Source organism: Orcinus orca, chromosome 9 (assembly GCF_937001465.1).
Source record: "Orcinus orca chromosome 9, mOrcOrc1.1, whole genome shotgun sequence".
NCBI lineage: Eukaryota > Metazoa > Chordata > Mammalia > Artiodactyla > Delphinidae > Orcinus > Orcinus orca.
The window spans coordinates 70,120,641-70,138,460 of NC_064567.1; the positions used below are offsets into that span (position 1 = coordinate 70,120,641).

At 34.2% G+C, this 17,820-nt stretch overlaps 1 protein-coding gene across 5 annotated transcripts in view; it reads right to left on the reverse strand.

Annotated features, from left to right (window-relative positions):
* The window catches only part of SNX13 (sorting nexin 13), a 138,154-nt gene that overhangs the window by 49,022 nt on the left and 71,312 nt on the right, over window positions 1–17,820 (reverse strand). For all 5 annotated transcript variants that reach the window (XR_007479101.1, XM_033440893.2, XM_004263466.4 and 2 more), the window contains 6 exons: window positions 15,904–16,042; window positions 15,409–15,497; window positions 11,774–11,873; window positions 10,708–10,901; window positions 4,802–4,906; window positions 4,054–4,186 (listed from right to left, as the gene is read on the reverse strand). Coding sequence is in view for 4 of the 5 variants with exons in the window: in XM_033440893.2 (XP_033296784.1) it covers window positions 4,054–4,186; window positions 4,802–4,906; window positions 10,708–10,901; window positions 11,774–11,873; window positions 15,409–15,497; window positions 15,904–16,042 (760 nt within the window). In the remaining variant the exon portion in view is untranslated. The remainder of the gene's footprint in view (window positions 1–4,053; window positions 4,187–4,801; window positions 4,907–10,707; window positions 10,902–11,773; window positions 11,874–15,408; window positions 15,498–15,903; window positions 16,043–17,820) is intronic.

Sequence of the window (17,820 nt, forward strand, 5' to 3'; positions counted from 1 at the left end):
CAGCTACATATTAAACACTAGATTAGGTAATTATTTCAAAATGTCTAAAAAGTAGCCAAAACTTCAGGACTTTAAAAAATACACAAAGTGCCAGGAAGCTTAATTTGAAAAGTCAGACAATGAATTTATAACCAGAAGATTTAACAAAGGCCTATTTTTAATTAAACAGTCTTATAAAGACAAGAAAATCATAAGCATCACTATTTGAAAAAGTTGTCACAAGTGCCTAAAACCTAAACACTGACAAAGATAATATACCTAACTGCCATTTTTAATAATAATGTTTCATATTATACCCATCATTCCACATACTTTTTCAAATCATTTCAAAAAAGGGTTAGGCAATTTCTCAGTTATAAAATATATAAAAGCTCATCAATTACGACACAGAATGTTAAAAAGCAATGTCCTAGAAAGACGAAAGAGATATATATATACACTAATTCCAAACTACAATCAATGATTCCGGTGTGAGGAACTACTCAATGACTGATATATAATAGAAGTACATTTACTTCAGATCAAAACTAGTTGCAGAAAAAAAACTTTTAAGCTACTCTGTGTTTTAAATAAGTATGAGGTTTTGAGAAGTTTGAGACAACATAAATAATTTGCTTCCATTAGTTGCATACAAGACAAATATAAATGGAAGCTAAAAGTCAATTTAGAAGAATTTGAAGTTCTTACACTATAGGATCAAAACCTACTCCCAGAGAATATATTGTTACTGTCATCATTATATAATATTTAGACACTCATATATTAGCTGATTATGATTCAATTTATCCTCTTTCATTCTGGGTCAGATAGCAAATCTGTTTCACAATACTAAGGAAACTTCTAAAGTAGACAAAATCAACAATAAAAGCATTTTAAATAGTCCTTTCTGGAAGTAGAGTTCCTACTGCAAATTTCATAGCAGCTACGCAAAAGATTTTTCAAGAGACAGTAAATAGATATACTATATAACATACTTGAGGTACACTGAATTTTACTATTCATCTCCCACAGAAGTGCTCTTAAAAAAAAAAAACTTCCTCAATTATGCAATCAAATCCAGTTAATAAAATATTATCCCAATTTTATAAATAACCAAGATATTAGATCAACAATCAATATAAAAGTTAATACAACATGGAAACTTCTGTAACTAGATTTCTTAGATTATTTAAAAAGTAAAATCTTGCTGGAGAGGGTGTGGAGAAATGGGAACCCTCTTGCACTGTTCGTGGGAATGTAAATTGATACAGCCACTATGCAGAACAGTATGGAGGTTCCTTAAAAAACTACAAATAGAACTACCATATGACCCAGCAATCCCAGTACTGGGCATATACCCTGAGAAAACCATAATTCAAAAAGCGTCATGTACCACAATGTTCATTGCAGCTCTATTTACAATAGCCAGGACATGGAAGCAACATAATTGTCCATCAACAGATGAATGGATAAAGAAGATATGGCACATATATACAATGGAATATTACTCAGCTATAAAAAGAAACGAAATTGAGTTATTTGTAGTGAGGTGGATGGACTAGAGTCTGTCATACAGAGTGAAGTAAGTCAGAAAGAAAAAAACAAATACCATACGCTAACACATATATATGGAATCTAAAAAAAAAAAAATTGTTCTGAAGAACCTAGGGGCAGGACAGGAATAAAGGCGCAGACGTAGAGAATGGACTTGAGGACACAGGGTAGGGGAAACGGAAGCTGGGACGAAGTGAGAGAGTGGCATGGACATATATACACTACCAAATGTAAAACAGATAGTCAGTGGGAATCAGCCACATAGTGCAGGAAAATCAGCTCGGTGCTTTGTGTCCACCTAGAGGGGTGGGATAGGGAGGATGGGAGGGAGATGCAAGAGGGTGTAGAGAAAAGGGAGCCTTCTTGCACTATTGATGGGAATGTAAATTGATACAGGCACTATGGGGCACGGTATGGAGTTTCCTTAAAAAACTAAAATTAGAACTACCATACAACCCAGCAATCCCAGTACTGGGCATATACCCTGAGAAAACCGTAATTCAAAAATAGTCATGTACCACAATGTTCATTGCAGCCTTATTTACAATAGCCAGGACATGGAAGCAACCTCAGTGTCCATCAACAGATGAATGGATAAAAAAGATGTGACACATATATACAATGGAATATTACTCAGCCATAAAAAGACACGAAATTGAGTTATTTGTAGTGAGGTGGATGGACCTAGAGTCTGTCATACAGAGTCAAGTAAGTCAGAAAGAGAAAAGCAAATACCATATGCTTACACATATATATGGATTCTAAAAACAAACAAACAAAAAATTGGTCATGAAGGGGCCGGACGGGAATAAAGACACAGACCTACTAGAGAATGGACTTGAGGACACGGGGAGGGGGAAGGGAAAGCTGGGACAAAATGAGAGAGTGGCATGTACATATATACACTACCAAATGTAAAACTGATAGCTAGTGGGAAGAAGCCATATAGCACAAGGAGGTCAGCTTGGTGCTTTGTGACCATCTAGAGGGGTGGGATAGGGAGGCTGGGAGGGAGATGCAAAAGGGAAGAGATATGGGGATATATGTATATGTATAGCTGATTCACTTTGTTATAAAGCAGAAATTAACACACCATTGTAAAGCAATTATACTCTAACAAAGATGTTAAAAAACTATATAGAAAAAAATTTAAAAATAAACAGTAAAATCTCACTAATATAGACTAGGGAGTGGGGAGGATAGGTAGAGAACAGGGGAGGCTGGAAAGCTTCCATAATAGAGGTATTTTTTAAAGCAGTGCTCACTATCTAATACATCTATTATATCTCCAACTTCAAGTGGTCCTGTCCATAAAATCTATTCATAAGTAAATAAGCATAATTAAAGCACTCTCTTAAAATAATTCCTTAGTCCAGGGCTTCTCTGGTGGCGCAGTGGTTGAGAGTCCGCCTGCCGACGCAGGGGACACGGGTTCGTGCCCCGGTCCGGGAAGATCCCACATGCCGCGGAGCGGCTGGGCCCAGTGAGCCATGGCCGCTGAGCCTGCGCGTCCGGAGCCTGTGCTCCGCAACGGGAGAGGCCACAGCAGTGAGAGGCCCGCGTACCGCAAAAAAAAAAAAAAAAAAATTCCTTAGTCCAATCTTTCCCATTTACTTTGTATTTACATTGCTTATTTGCTGGAAAGTTTATCAAATACTAGATATTTAATTAGAGTTTAATAAGTACTTCTGAACTGAATCACAAGTAAAATGGTCATCAGGTCTAAAATCTGCAAACTGTACTCTAAGTGCTGCCTCTCCCACTATTCTTAAATAACAAATTATTTACTACTAATAAAAACTTATATTTGCGTTTTAGTTTATATTTCATTTTTATATACAGAATTCCATTAAAATATGACAACTCTGAGGTAAGATATTATTATGAGAAGAATATTATTCCAGATTTACAGCTGAGAAAGAGGCTTAAAGAAATTGTTTGGCCAACATCACACAGGCAATAAGAAAAGGATTAAAATCTAAGTATTATGACAAAGTCTGCTTTCTTTACTATAACATGTAGATAGAAAAAAACTGAACGATTGGAATAAATGACTCTTATAGCTTCTCCCAGCTTATACTGGGCAGGATTTGGAAAAGGGTACAGTTAAAGAGGGAAAAAACTGTATTTTTATGTTTTATAGTTTATGGTATATTCTCAGATTCATCACTTGTTATTTCATTTAATCTTCTCAATAATCCTATTGCTAGTCATGACTATTATTACTTATAAACAAAAGGGAAACTACCATAAAAACATTGGGGTGACACAACTCAAGAAAACATGCTTCTTTAAGAATTCTATTTTCAACAGTTACATTCAAATTTGTTATTAAATTTTAACATTTTAATTTAGTATAGTAAGTAAACTGTCATTTAATTACAGATTTTTAAATATACTACAATTTATATTTGGGTTTCAAAAACATTTTTCATCTTATTTGAAAGGACTTTTTTTGGTAAGCAGAATATATACAGGAAAATACATATACACATAAATGTACAACGTGTGCCACCTTACCTCCATCACCATCATCTGATCCTCTGAAACTAGGATCTTTTAACATATCCAGCTCGGCTAACATGCGCACATAAAGTGCATTCTGCCTGAAGGAAGGATAAAATCTTTCATCTCGTAGCATCAATTCATATACCTTATTGAAATAAATCAAGATATTCAATCATTAATGCAGATACTGCAGTGATTTCCACTAATAAGATTTCAACGAAAGCTAGATAGAGGTCTTACTGTAATAAATTACAGGTTCCATATTAACAAGATGTCAGTAATAAGACTATGTCACAACCAATAATTTTTTTCTGGTCCCTCCAGCACCCAAATTGTACTGAAACAGGTCCTACCGCAACACAAGTCACACGACAGCAGGTTACATAAAATGTTCCAGAAAGTAGTACTCTCTAAGAAACAAGTACACATAAAGGCTCAAGACACATATTCAAATAAATGAATCATGTTATTTATACATCATCAATTCATAAAATTCTAGAATCTATATCTGGCCCTGCAGTCAGATTCAAATTAAACAACCCAGCTAAGGATTTTCCTCATTTGTCAATTAAATAAACAAAGAAAAACTGGCCTACCTTTTTTGTAATTGTGAAGTACTGATATTATTACCATAACTCATCTTTTTAGTTATCACCGTACTTTCTTAATGCTTCAATAACCTTTTATAAACAAATTACATGCATATAGAAATATACATTGTTTTCGAGAAAGATATAATGATAAATGTTGTACATAATACCTTCCTTTGAATGTCATCAAAGATTTCAGGAGTTGGATCTTCATGATTCAAAGTATCTGCTAATTTTGCTACCAAATAATCATCAACAGTAACTCTTGGAGATGCCTGACAGAGAAAAATAACAGTAGTATTGATCTTTGGATTTTCTATATACAAGTTAAGCCTTAATAGTAGGAGAATAATGGAATCATATTATTGAAACTAAATGCCAGAAAATCCTTGGTTTGTAAATGACACCCTGATGATTAAAGGCTGAAATAAGAGCTAGAACCTTCTTGTCATCAGGTACTACACAGTCGACGTTCGACAAACATGGATTTAAATCTTGACTTTTGCCGAGCAACTTACCTCTCACTAGGCTTCACTTAATCTGCAAAATGGTGGTAAATACCACATATGGTTATTATGAGGATGAAAAGAGATTTACGTAAGGCATATGTGTCTAGCACATAGGAAACTCTGTCATTAGGAGTTAGTGTTGAGCACTCAGTAGTCCTAGATGTGTATTTAATAAAATACCAAAAGAATAATCCATTTGTTATTTATCATTTAACGTTAGAAACAATCCTTTTGAATGGCATCTAAAAGAGACTATGCTTATCTTAATTTGGTTTTATAATACTGCAGCAAAGTTCCCACATGATACAGGATGGAAAAAATCTGAAAAGTTAATTTGTTCCAACAATTTCCATCTCAAGGTGCATAATGTGACAGATACTACACAGAAATATAAAATATCATGTTCAGTGTGAAAACTTACTGAAAGAAAATAACGCTGAGAAGCTAGAAATATGGTCATCTTTGGCATGTCAACTTTTGTATTTTTAGTTCTGAAGGCTCTAGAGAATAAATGAGCAACAAGGATGGTAACTTTTAGAGAAAGTACCAAAAGAATGCATTGTTCAAGTGATTTCTCTATGCTAATAGACTATCTAAGGAACAGAAAAGAAGATATATCAAGAAAAGAAAAAAAAGTAAAAGTAAGTAAGTAACCTGGATATATATACAGACAAAACTATAATTTTAAAAGATACATGCACCCCATGTTCAAAGCAGCACTATTCACAATAGCTAAGACATGGAAACAACCTCAATGTCCAACGACAGATGAATTGATAAAGATGTGATAAATATATACAATGGAATACTACTTGGCCACAAAAAAGAATGAAACATGCCATTTGCAGCAATGTGGATAAATCTAGAGACTATCGTACTAAGTGAAGTTAAGTCAGAAAGAGAAAGACAAATACCATATGATATCACTTAATATGCAGAAGCTAAAATATGACACAAATGAACTTATCAACAAAACAGAAACAGACTCACAGACGTAGTGAACAGACTTGTGATTGCCAAAGGGGAGGGGGGGTGGGGGAGGGATGGATTGGAAGTTTGGCATTAGCAGATGCAAGCTATTATATACAGAATGATAAACAACAAAGTCCTACTGTATACCACAGGGAACCATATTCAATATCCTGTGCTAAACCATAATGGAAAAGAATATGAAAAAGAATGTGTATATGTATAACTGAATCACTTTGCTGTATAGCAGAAATTAACACAACACTGTATATCAACTACACTCAAACAAAATTTTTTTTTTTAGTTTTCTTTCAAATAAGTAAACAGGAGGCAAACGGCTACACAACTTCTAATGCTCCCTTGTTAATTCAACACTCCTGGTAGTAAACCCAAGTAGGTTGTGTGGTGGTTGTTTTTTGGTTTGTGTGGGGTTTTTTTGGAGGAGGAAGAGAAGGATACTTACCTACTATTTGTTTGTGTACGAGTGTGGTGTTTTGTGGTTTTTTTTGCGGTATGCGGGCCCCTCACTGCTGTGGCCTCTCCCGTCGCGGAGCACAGGCTCCGGACGCGCAGGCTCAGCGGCCATGGCTCACGGGCCCAGCCGCTCCGTGGCATGTGGGATCTTCCCGGACCGGGGCACGAACCCGTGTCCGCTGCATCGGCAGGCGGACTCTCAACCACTGCGCCACCAGGGAAGCCCACGAGTGTGGTGTTTTTTTGTTTCCCCCGAACTAAGAACAGGAGAACTAAACAACTTCAACTATGTGACAAAGATCAGAGACGAACAAGATTTAAGTTAGTTTTGTCCTTTCATTTGCCCTCTAAGCTCAGTAAAACTCAGTTTCTAGGAAATAAGAGAAAAATTTGAAAATAATAACATTATCTATTTATCTAGTTTAATTTTTTCTATAATCTCTGGAATACAGAATTGGATTAAGCCTCATCCTTGGAAGAGGGTGACCAAAACTTTCAGAGAGCCCACCTTTCAAAAAAAGTAATATGTAAGAAATACTTATACATATGTTACTTCTTTAACATAAAAATACAAAAATGGGTGTTTTTCCAAAATTATCTATTAATCTGTATTCTTTACTTTTCTGTTACACAAATGTAGTTATTTAAACAAAACAAAAGGACTAGTTAACAGTGGCAATTAGTAATTAATTGGACTAATCAAAAAAATGTCTGAGAATATTAATATACTTAATGTTTCTGTACTCTGATACAGCAACTTATTTTAACATATTTTAAACTTTTTACTTTTAAATTTAAATATTGTAGGCGCTATATTATATATTCTTAAAATATAAAAATGTAAGACTTTTTAAAAGATTATACCTATAATAGGACTAATTAAATAGATATATCTATATTTAATAAAAAGTAAACAATTACTTTTCTTTTTATTCCATGATCTTGTAGGGTATTTTTGTGTTGCCCTTTTAAACGATACTTCTCTGATCTGCCTGCAGCCTTCAGGATATTATTTTATGCAGTGGTATAACTAAGTACAATCAACTATAAAATAAAATTCACTATGACTTTCAGCTCTGCTCTTAAGGCTATATATCACACTTATTTCTCTAACCAGTGCAATGTCATGACATCAAGTAAATATCCCTTCAATAAAACCATTTAGGCAAAGAATAATGGGATTTTACTCACTAAAAACAGCAGGTTTTTAGACCTGTAGGGATTTGTATCTCCAGAATTGTTTCATAGACCAGCTGTTTGTCTATCAGGTCCTTTGCATCTATGAATTCATCATACAGGCTACCCATGTCTAAAATGCCCATTTTTAAGTACTTCGAAGCATAATGAATGTCATAAGTTAAACCTCTCCTTTTCAAGGAAAATGGTTTTAAAACACACAGATCATTTAAATGTGGTAAAGGTGCATTCCAAATAAATTATAGTTTTAGTAAAGAAAGTGAGAAAATCCTCTTTAAGCTAGCTGTTCCCTTCTGGTGATATCTGAGTTCTCAATAGCCTTAGTTCCAAAAAGTGAGTCATTTTTTTCATTATATGAGTTTTTGTTACAGCCTACACATAAAAAACTCAGTTCAGTCCATCCATTTCAAGGTTTATTTTAGTCCCTCCAAAAATCATTCAATAGTTTTAGAGAAAGCATATAAATTTCTGTTTTACGTTAATTTATTTCACCATACTCATTCTTGATGCATTTTCAAATGAGAGGACATTATTCGTGTCCCATTCTTTGAAAATATGATTTACCGCAGGCCATTGTTGGCATCTTTACTATGACTGGCAACAATGATAGCCATCTGGAAGGCAAGTGTCTAAAGTTTTCTCCTGACATTTTGGTAATGTCAAAATCTCAGAAAGCTGAAGCAATAATATTGTTCAGAACATACAGGTATAATAAAACTGTATGGGAAAGCAAGTGAATAATTACAGAAAATGGGCTTCATCAGGAAGCAAGGACAGGTAAAGAATATATAGGGATCTTTAAAACTATAATGAATGTTCTATTTCTAAAGCTGGATGGGGTATAAAGGTGTTTGCTCTACTATTATTCTTAAAACTGTGTACTCTTTTAAGTAGGGTATATTTCATAAGGCAAAAATGTAAGCAAATGCACAAATAAGCAGTTTCCAAGTAACATTCAAACTTAAAATTCAAATACAATTTTTGTGTTAAGTATAAATTAAAAGGTTATTATAGCATAGCCATTAAAAGTACTGGAGTGTGAGTAACCTTGAATCTTGAGGATTTTTGTGTCCATATTCATGAGGGATATTAGTCTGTAGTTTTCTAAATGATGTCTTTGTCTGACTTTGATATGAGAATGACACAACTCATAAAATGAGCTGGGAAATGTTTTATTTTTTCTCTATTTTCTGGAAGAGTTTGTGAAGTATTGGTATTATTTCTTCTTGAAATGTATGACAGAATTCATACCTAGTGAAACCAGCTAGGCCTGGGCTTTTCTTTGAAAGGTGATTTTTAATTATTAATTAAATTTATTTACTATATTTTCTGTTTCTTCTTAAGTCAGTTTGGCAATTAGTGTCTCTCCAGGAATTTGTCCATTTCATCTAAGTTGTCAAATTTGTTGTCATAAAGTTGTTTGTAGTATTTCCTTATAGGCCCTTTAATTTCTATAGAGTTGGCAGTGATGCCTCCTCTTTCATTCATGATTTTGGTGATCTGTATCTTTTTTCCGGGCCAATCTAGCTAAAGGTCTGTCAATTTTGTTGCTCTTTTCCCAACTTTTGGTCGTACTGATTTTTCACTATTGTTTTTTCTGTTTTCTATTTCACTGATTTCCATTTTGATCTTTACTATTTTATTTCCTTCCTTCTGTTTGCTTGGGTTTGTCTTGCTTTTCTTTTTCTAGATTTTTAAGGTGAAAACGTAGAATGTTGATTTGAGATCTTTCTTCTTTCTCATTAGGCATTTAAGGCTACACATCTCCCTGTAAGCACTTCTTTAATTGCATCCCATAAATTTTGATGTACCGTGTTTTCTTTTCTTTTTTCTTTTTGGCTGCATTGGGTCTTCGTTGCTGCATGCGGGCTTTCTCTAGTTGTGGCGAGTAGGGGCTACTCTTCTTTGTGGTACGTGGGCTTCTCGTTGCGATGGCTTCTGTTGTCGCGGAGCAGGGGCTCTAGGCGCGCGGGCTTCAGTAGTTGTGGCTCGCGGGCTCTAGAGCTCAGGCTCAGTAGTTGTTGCACACGGGCTTAGTTGCTTCGAGGCGTGTGGGATCGTCCTGGACCAGGGCTCGAACCCGTGTCCCCTGCATTGGCAGGAGGATTCTTAACCACTGCGCCACCAGGGAAGCCCCGGAAGTCACTTTAAAGTAAATGTACTTTAAGAATAAAGGAGTCTGGAAGCCTGGGTCACCCTATTATTCACTGCTTCTCGCTCTCCACTCCTCACCCTGCCTCACTGACTTTCGCTGGACTGTGGCATGAGAGAGAAATAAACCTTTGTTGAGTTAAGCCACTGAGAATGTGGAGAGTTCTAACGGGTTTATAGGGCTGTTCAATTCTTGTATATCCTTGGTCATTTTCTGTATAATTGTTTTATCAGTTTTTGAGAGTGAGTATTGAAGTCTCCAACTGTTATTGCTGAATTGTCTACTTCTCCCTCAATTCAGTCAGTTTGTGCTTCATTTACGTGGGGGCTTTGTTGTTTTATCATCCTCATCAACTGACCCTTTTACAATTAAAAAATGTTCCTCGTTTCTCTAGTAACAATTTTTTGTCTTAAAATCTATCACTAATATTGGTGTAGCCACTCCAGCTCTATTTTAGTTACTGTTTGCACGGTTTACCTTTTTCCATCCTTTTACTTTCTACCTATTATCTACAGTGTGTGTGACCTTGAATTTTAACTGTCACTTTGTATCTGCATGACCCTGGACAAGTTAATTCAATTTTCTAACTGAATCAGTTTCTTCACCTATAAAATGAGGATAATACACAATAATACTATTACCAGGATTAAATAAGGCAATGTAAGGCAGCTGTGCATAGCAGCATGAATAATGGATATTTACAAGTACTACAAAAATCATTATTAATGATACTGCCAGAGAAGATAAGAAAACAGTAATCAAAATATATTCTCACCTTTTCTGATAAATACTGTTCATAAATTCCAACAGCAGCTGCTCTTAAAAGACCTTTGGTTTGGTTGGTTTGATGTCTTCCATCTTTCTGACGACTTGATAAAACTTCTAGCTGTTGTTGGGCTGTAACCCGGTATCCTTCCACTGTCATCCAGAAGAAGAGATGTGCCTGACCTCCAGTTTGCTGCATGTAATCTACCAAAATCCATAACAACATAGATATTAAAGTTACACATTTTTGGGTGCATACAGATGTATGACAAGTTAAGAAGGATTAAAGTTTCAAATACTTAAAACTCCACATTTTGAACATGTTTAGAAAATGCTTGAGGTTAAAAAAAAAATATATCATAAACTGGTTAGGCTGAGAAGACCAGTTATGCAGAAAAAACAAATGGAAACACGTATTTTTTTTAAAAAATCTGATTTTTCACTAAAATATCTCTAGGGGATAAAACTGCCAGAGAAGCCTTCATCAGAAATAAACTACTTCACCAACATTCAGCTTCCATTCTCAACAAAGATTATTAATCACAATATTACTATTATCATAAATATTAAAAATAACATTTGGGCTCTTCAATAAGCCATGCATTTGTTTTTGATCGTGAAATGAAGAATCAGGGAGTTTTGCTGGAAATGTCCCCCAGATAAAAGCAATTTTGATGTAATATTAATAAAATTAATAAATATTTATATATTAAAATGGCATAAAAACAAAGCCCTCTCCCATTCATGCACCAAAATGATATACACAGGTTATACACACCAAGTATTCCTGATAAAGTATTCTTTCTCAAATAACTTAAATTTAAATTCATAGTAGAATCTCCTGGGGTTTATTTAAAAGCAGATTAGCAAATGCACATTGGAGTTAAAATAAGCATTTATTTGCTCGACAACAAAATAAATCTCTGGTTTCCAAAGAAAAGGGAGTATTTCAGAGAATGAGGGGTGGAAGAGAGATATATATGCCACACCTAATACCAGGTATTTAAAATTTAACAATATTTACAATTATTAAAAATTTCAAGGTTATATTATTTTTATAAAATGGATTTACCTACCCATAAAAAATTGTAGTGCAACATTGTCTACAAGAATGCTGTCCAGGGGGACTGTGCAAAGTTTCCCAAAGTTTGCTGCCAGTTTCACAGTATTTATTTCCTACAAATAAAAGTTAATGTAAATTAATATTTCATCTATTCACTCACTAGGTTAAAGATCTTTACATAGATGTAAAAATTTAAGTTAAAATGGAATAAAAATAAAGGTTTCTCTTCTTGTACATGTGGGTGCCCAATAAAAAGTATCAGCTCACTGAATTTCCTAGAGTTATTTTAAGAGCTGCTTAGTAAATATACATTAAAAGTATGATAAGCACTCATTTCTTCTAATAAAAAAATAAATCTAAATGTATTTTCATGGATTCTCTAACTCTGTATATTCCAAACAAAAATGAACATTTTAGGAGCTAAAGGGGATATTTGGATCACCTTAATATGTTCAAGAATAAACAAATCCCAATATTTTCAAGTACAGATTGAAGTCTATCTACTGGGAAAACAGAAAATATTCCCGAGTTAATCTGCTCCTAACGGAGTAAAAATTCTATAATCTTTACAGAAAGTGTATTTCTTTTCAGTCTACCTAAACAGTAAATTACATATACTTCAAAGCAAGAGAGCTACATAGGGTGAAAAAATAATTTGTTAACAGGTTCAAATTTAGAGAATCTACATGTCCAGCATTGTGCTAGGTGCATTATACACATTACTTCATTAATCTCCACAGCAATCCTATTGGATAAATACTACCAATCCCACTCAACAGATAAGAAAGTTGAGGATCGGAAATGTTGCCTGGGGTGACAAAGCTGGTTAGAATGAGTCAGTGTCCTCAAAACCTGCTGCCCCTTCCACAAAGAGCCATAGTGTTTCCAGGAATGATTTTCACCAGCTTCTCTGCGTTCCCAAATCCATCTCTCACAATCCTCTATTTTTAAAAAAAGATATAGACAGGTTTTCTGAAAGTTAGATAGGCTGCCTTATTCAGGAGCAGATATTAAATTAGGCATAGGAAAAGGAAGATGTTTTGAAAAAAGGAGAAAAAAGCTTTCTCTGTAATTAGTATCTCTCCTTCATATAAGTACTTAATAATAACAGATTACCAACTTAAAATGTCTGGGGTAAAGCAATCTAGTCCCAGCGCATGATTTCTCCTAAGTCTTCCTTCCTCAGATTTTATCACCTCTTTTTCCTGTCCAGCAGCACCTCTATAGATAGGGAATGGAAAAGAGTATTCACTATCACTTTATTTCTGATAAAAAGAATAAAGCACCTCCTAAGACTTTAAGATAAGTAGCATGGTTAAAAAACTACATCTCTGCGAAGAGTGTGAGTTTTCTTCCAAAGGAAAACACTGTATGACTTGAGCTATTAAAAAAGGTAAAGGTTGATATTCGAAATAGAATTGACAAGCTTCCAAACAAGGTTTCAAAATTTCAAAAGGATTCAATATAGGAAGGTGTTTAGGCAAACAGACTTTAAATAATGATGCGTATGGATCATTAACTCTTAAGATCTAGGTAAGGTAACTAGATAAAGAAACAGTAAGAACAAGTGAAACCATATTATTCTTCTATTCTGAATTTACATGCACGTATAAACTCACTTTAAAATATAGTTAACTGAAACAAAGACAGACAGACATACACCCGCACACACATATAAATGACAAATGTGGGCCTCAAGTAATGTAAGTTATAATTAAACTAGCAAACTAAACTCAAGATTTTTAAAAATAAGTCTTCCATTCCTTAAGGAGTTTAAGTACACTGCAAATTACAAGACCAGAGAGTCACAAATAAATTTCCAATAGAAAACCAGCGTGAAAAAGGTGACTACATTAAAAACTAAATGTAGTAAAAAATGTTTTTGTTACGTTTTAAAGCCCCAAATCTCTGCTTCTCCTTTACAATGAAAGTCTTCCAAACAGCTACCTGTAATCACAGTTTCTAATTCACCTCTTCCCATTTTCTCCTGGACTGACTCCAGTCAGGGTTTCTCTCCACTATTCCACCAAAATGCTATCATCAGATCATCAATAATCCCCCTGCTGGCAAACCCAATAGTCAATTCTAAATCTTCATCTTACTCAACTTATTAGTCGCCTTTGATATACCTGATCTCTCACTTCTTTAAACATTTTCTACACTTGGCTTCTAGGATATCACACTCCCAGGTTTTCCTTCAATCTCACCAGTCACTCTGTTTCTTTGGCTAGATCTTTCACTTTGTCTTAAACACTAAGTAACTGCAGGGCCTCAGGACTAAGTCCTTGATATCTTCTTACTTAAACTCATTCTTTTAGGTAACCTCATCCAGTCTCTTAACTTTAAATAAACATCTGATAATCCTGAGGATTCTCAAAGTTTGTTCCATCACTAAACATTCCCTTGAACTCGAGTTTACGAATTAGCATGTGTACTTGAATGTCAAACCGGGATCTCAAACTAAAACATTCAAAACTTGATTCTCTCTTCCAGACTTCCTCCTCCCTCAGCTGTATCCATTTTAGTAAACAACAACACTATTCATACAGTTGCTCAGGCCAAAATACTCTGGAATCATCCTTGAGTCCTTTTTTCCTCTCTCACCCTGTATTTAAACCATTAGCAAATCCTGTTAGCACTATATCTAGTCTCTAATTACTTCTCACATGAACCTCCACAGACATCTCTTTTACTGAACTAATGCCAACAGTCTTGTAAGTGATCTGTTTCCATTCTTGTTCCCACCACTCCACCACAATCTATTCATCACAAAGAGTCCAAGTAATCATTTTAACTCATAAGTCACATCATGTCACTTGCCAGGGCAAATCTCCAATGGATTCCTATCACAATTAGAATTTTTTAAAATCTTACTATGGCAGTAAACCCCAAGGTTCCTCTCTAATTTCATTCCTACTACTACAATCCTTTTCATGCATTCCATACCAGACAAAATGACCTCCTCTAACTCACCAGGCACTTTCCTATTCCAGGGCCTTTGCATGCTCTCACCTTTGCCTGCAAGATTCCTTTAAAAAAAAAAAAAAAAATTCACAGGACCCTCTCCTTATTCACATCTCTCTCTGCTCAAATGTCACCAAATCTCTCAGCATATATCTAAAACACTCCCAGACATTCTCTATCACCATACTTTGCTTTACTGATTTTTTTCACATTTACTTATTTTTTACATTTTTTACATAATACATCAATTTATATATTGGTTAATTTTCTGATTCTACAACTACTGGGTTGGCCAAAAACTTCGTCCGGGTTTTTCTGTAAGATGTTATGGAAATGTAAGCTCCATGAGAGAGATTTCTGTTAGGTCCATCTAAAAAAAGGTGCCCAGTGTACAAAATATAATAAATGTTGAATTTTGAATAAATAATACATGAGTAGATAAATATATAAATCAAGAAATAAAATCTTTAATTACTTCAGTATTTTTCATGCAGCATTTTAATCTCTTTAGCTTGTTTTAACAAATACTTACACTACATTGTGTAAGATAAACTTTTTTCTAAATTCTTAGTTCTTTTGTAGAGTGCTACACTGGTTAATATTCTACCTTTTGTCATTTGCTAGACGTTTTAATGAATATAAAGTATTTATAACTAAATATTAACTCAAAAGTACTTTACTTACCTTGCCTGACTGCAACCGTTGTATTCTTGAGTCACATACTTTCTTTACAAATAATAAGCTATTTATTTGATTTTTGATGGTGTTGATATCTAAAAACAAACAAATTGATTATGAGGTAGAAAGTGGCAGTGTTACTTGTGAAATACTTTAAACATACATTTACTATAATTTAACATAATAACCAATGAATAGAGCAATTATTTTATTTAATAAAAGAAAAAACTGGAAACTTTACAGTGAAATTATTTAATTAAAATTAAACCATGCCAATTATCTTTACTTCAGAGATAACTGCAATAATAAGAGTCTCATATTCAGAAAATTATCGTGCTTTAGTCTCAGCACATATTAGCATAATAAAAGTCAGATTTACTTAAGGTGAAAACAACTAATAGCATCAAATGACATTTAGGTAAATTAAAGTTTTGTTTGAAGACACAGTAATCATTAAAGAAGTAAAACATTCTTATGCTTAAATAAATTATCAATACTTACCATCACCAGCTGTATCTAGAGATCGAAGATATTGTAATTCTTCTGCTGCTTTATCTCGGACTGCTTCTAGCTCTCCAATATTGTCACTCAATTTAATAATGTTCATAAAGGCCTCATAGTTGCAGTTAGAATCACGGATCTGAAAATAAAGTTTAAAATACAGATGGGAGGGAGACTCGCTTAGGTGAAAACAGAATCTTGAGTGCCTACCATGGGCCAGGCACAACTTTCCTCTATATCCCCACTGTTTATAACAAAGCAAAATGAAAATCTCTGTACTCTTGGTACTTAAATTCCTGTGGGTCACAGACTATTAACAAAGTAAGTAAGATATATAGCACACTACAAAGTAAAGAGCATGCTCAGAATGTCTGATAATAGCAAGGAAGCCATGATGGCTAGAGCTAAACTAAAGAAGTGTAGAAGAGTAATGGAGATCAGTGGTAATGGAGGGCAAATATGGTAGGGTTTAGTAAATATTTTGGCTTTCACTCTGAATGGAATAGTTACTGGAGAGTTTTAAACAGAAGAGTGGCATTCTCTGACATAAATTTAACAGAATCACCGTAATGACATAAATAACTGTTATTTCATCTTTTTTCTCCAGCCACTTGCTATTTAAGAATAGGAATGGAGTAGAAGGTTAAGTTGGATTTAACCAGAGTGTGGTTTCACCAAGCAAATAATAAAGTGAGAGAGACAGGAAGGTAGTTGAGGATGTTGTGAAGGAATGTATGACCACCAACAAAATTTAAGCTAAGTGAAACAGTAAGGGGAGCTATGAAAAGGTAGCCAACTTGGGATACTGTCCATTCTAAACAAGGAGTCAAAGCACTGGGGATTTGTGTAAGTCTGGAGGTACGGAAAAAAAAAAAAAGGCCAATGAGCACATGAAAAAATGCTCAAAATCATTAGTCATCAAGGATGTGCAAGTTAACCATAAGAAAATGACAATGCCAAATGTCTATCAGAATGTGGAGAGACCAAACTCTCAAACAGTGCGAGTGGAAGTACGAAATTATAACACAACTTTGTAGGACTACTTGGCAGTTTCTCTCACTTGGTATAAATTTTACTTCAATAATACAACAAGAAGTAGGTTTTTAAAGACCTGATTTTTCTAAGAATACATTAAGAAACAAGTTAAGTAGCTGTTCACTTATCTGCTCTGGGGGGGGTGGTAACAATATGAACCAATTAGGTACTCTATTCCACAGTCAGAGATAGGACTTAACATTAACTAGTTTGTCTTAAAAAGAAATAAAATATATATTTCGAGATGAATAATGCAAATCCGTCCACACTGTTTTTAGAAATGACTTAAAAATTTTAAACTATTGTTGGGTAACACGAACACTTTACATAGATAAGATGTATGTTACTACTACACTGCTCTAAACTTTTCCTTTCAAATAGAAATAAACTATACAATTAGATATCATTAATATGAAATTTAACTGGGTGAAAGAGTAAGAACTGAGCCAATTTTAATCTTTATAATACCTACACATGTAAAGGGTTTTCCACACAAATAATGCCAAAAGTGTGCAAACCAGACAACAAAGTAGGCTAAAGATCCTTTATTGATATATTCTTCTCTTTTAAACATATTTTCTGATATTTTATAGCTAAGTACAATAGTGATCAATTCCTGTTCATTAGATAACAAAAAGACCCACCCATCATACACAATAATAGTACCAGCCCAACTGTGGGGAGAACAAGTAAAAATTTGATGGTCTGAATTCTTTTTTGTGTATGTGTTAAATCCCCCCAAAACATTTTTCCCATATAACTAATTATATACTTAATATAAGCTTAGCAAAAGAAAAATTGAAAACTGAAGAAAAATATAAATAGGAATAAAAATAATTCCTAACCTCATGAGTGAGAGATAACTATAACATTCTGGTAAGC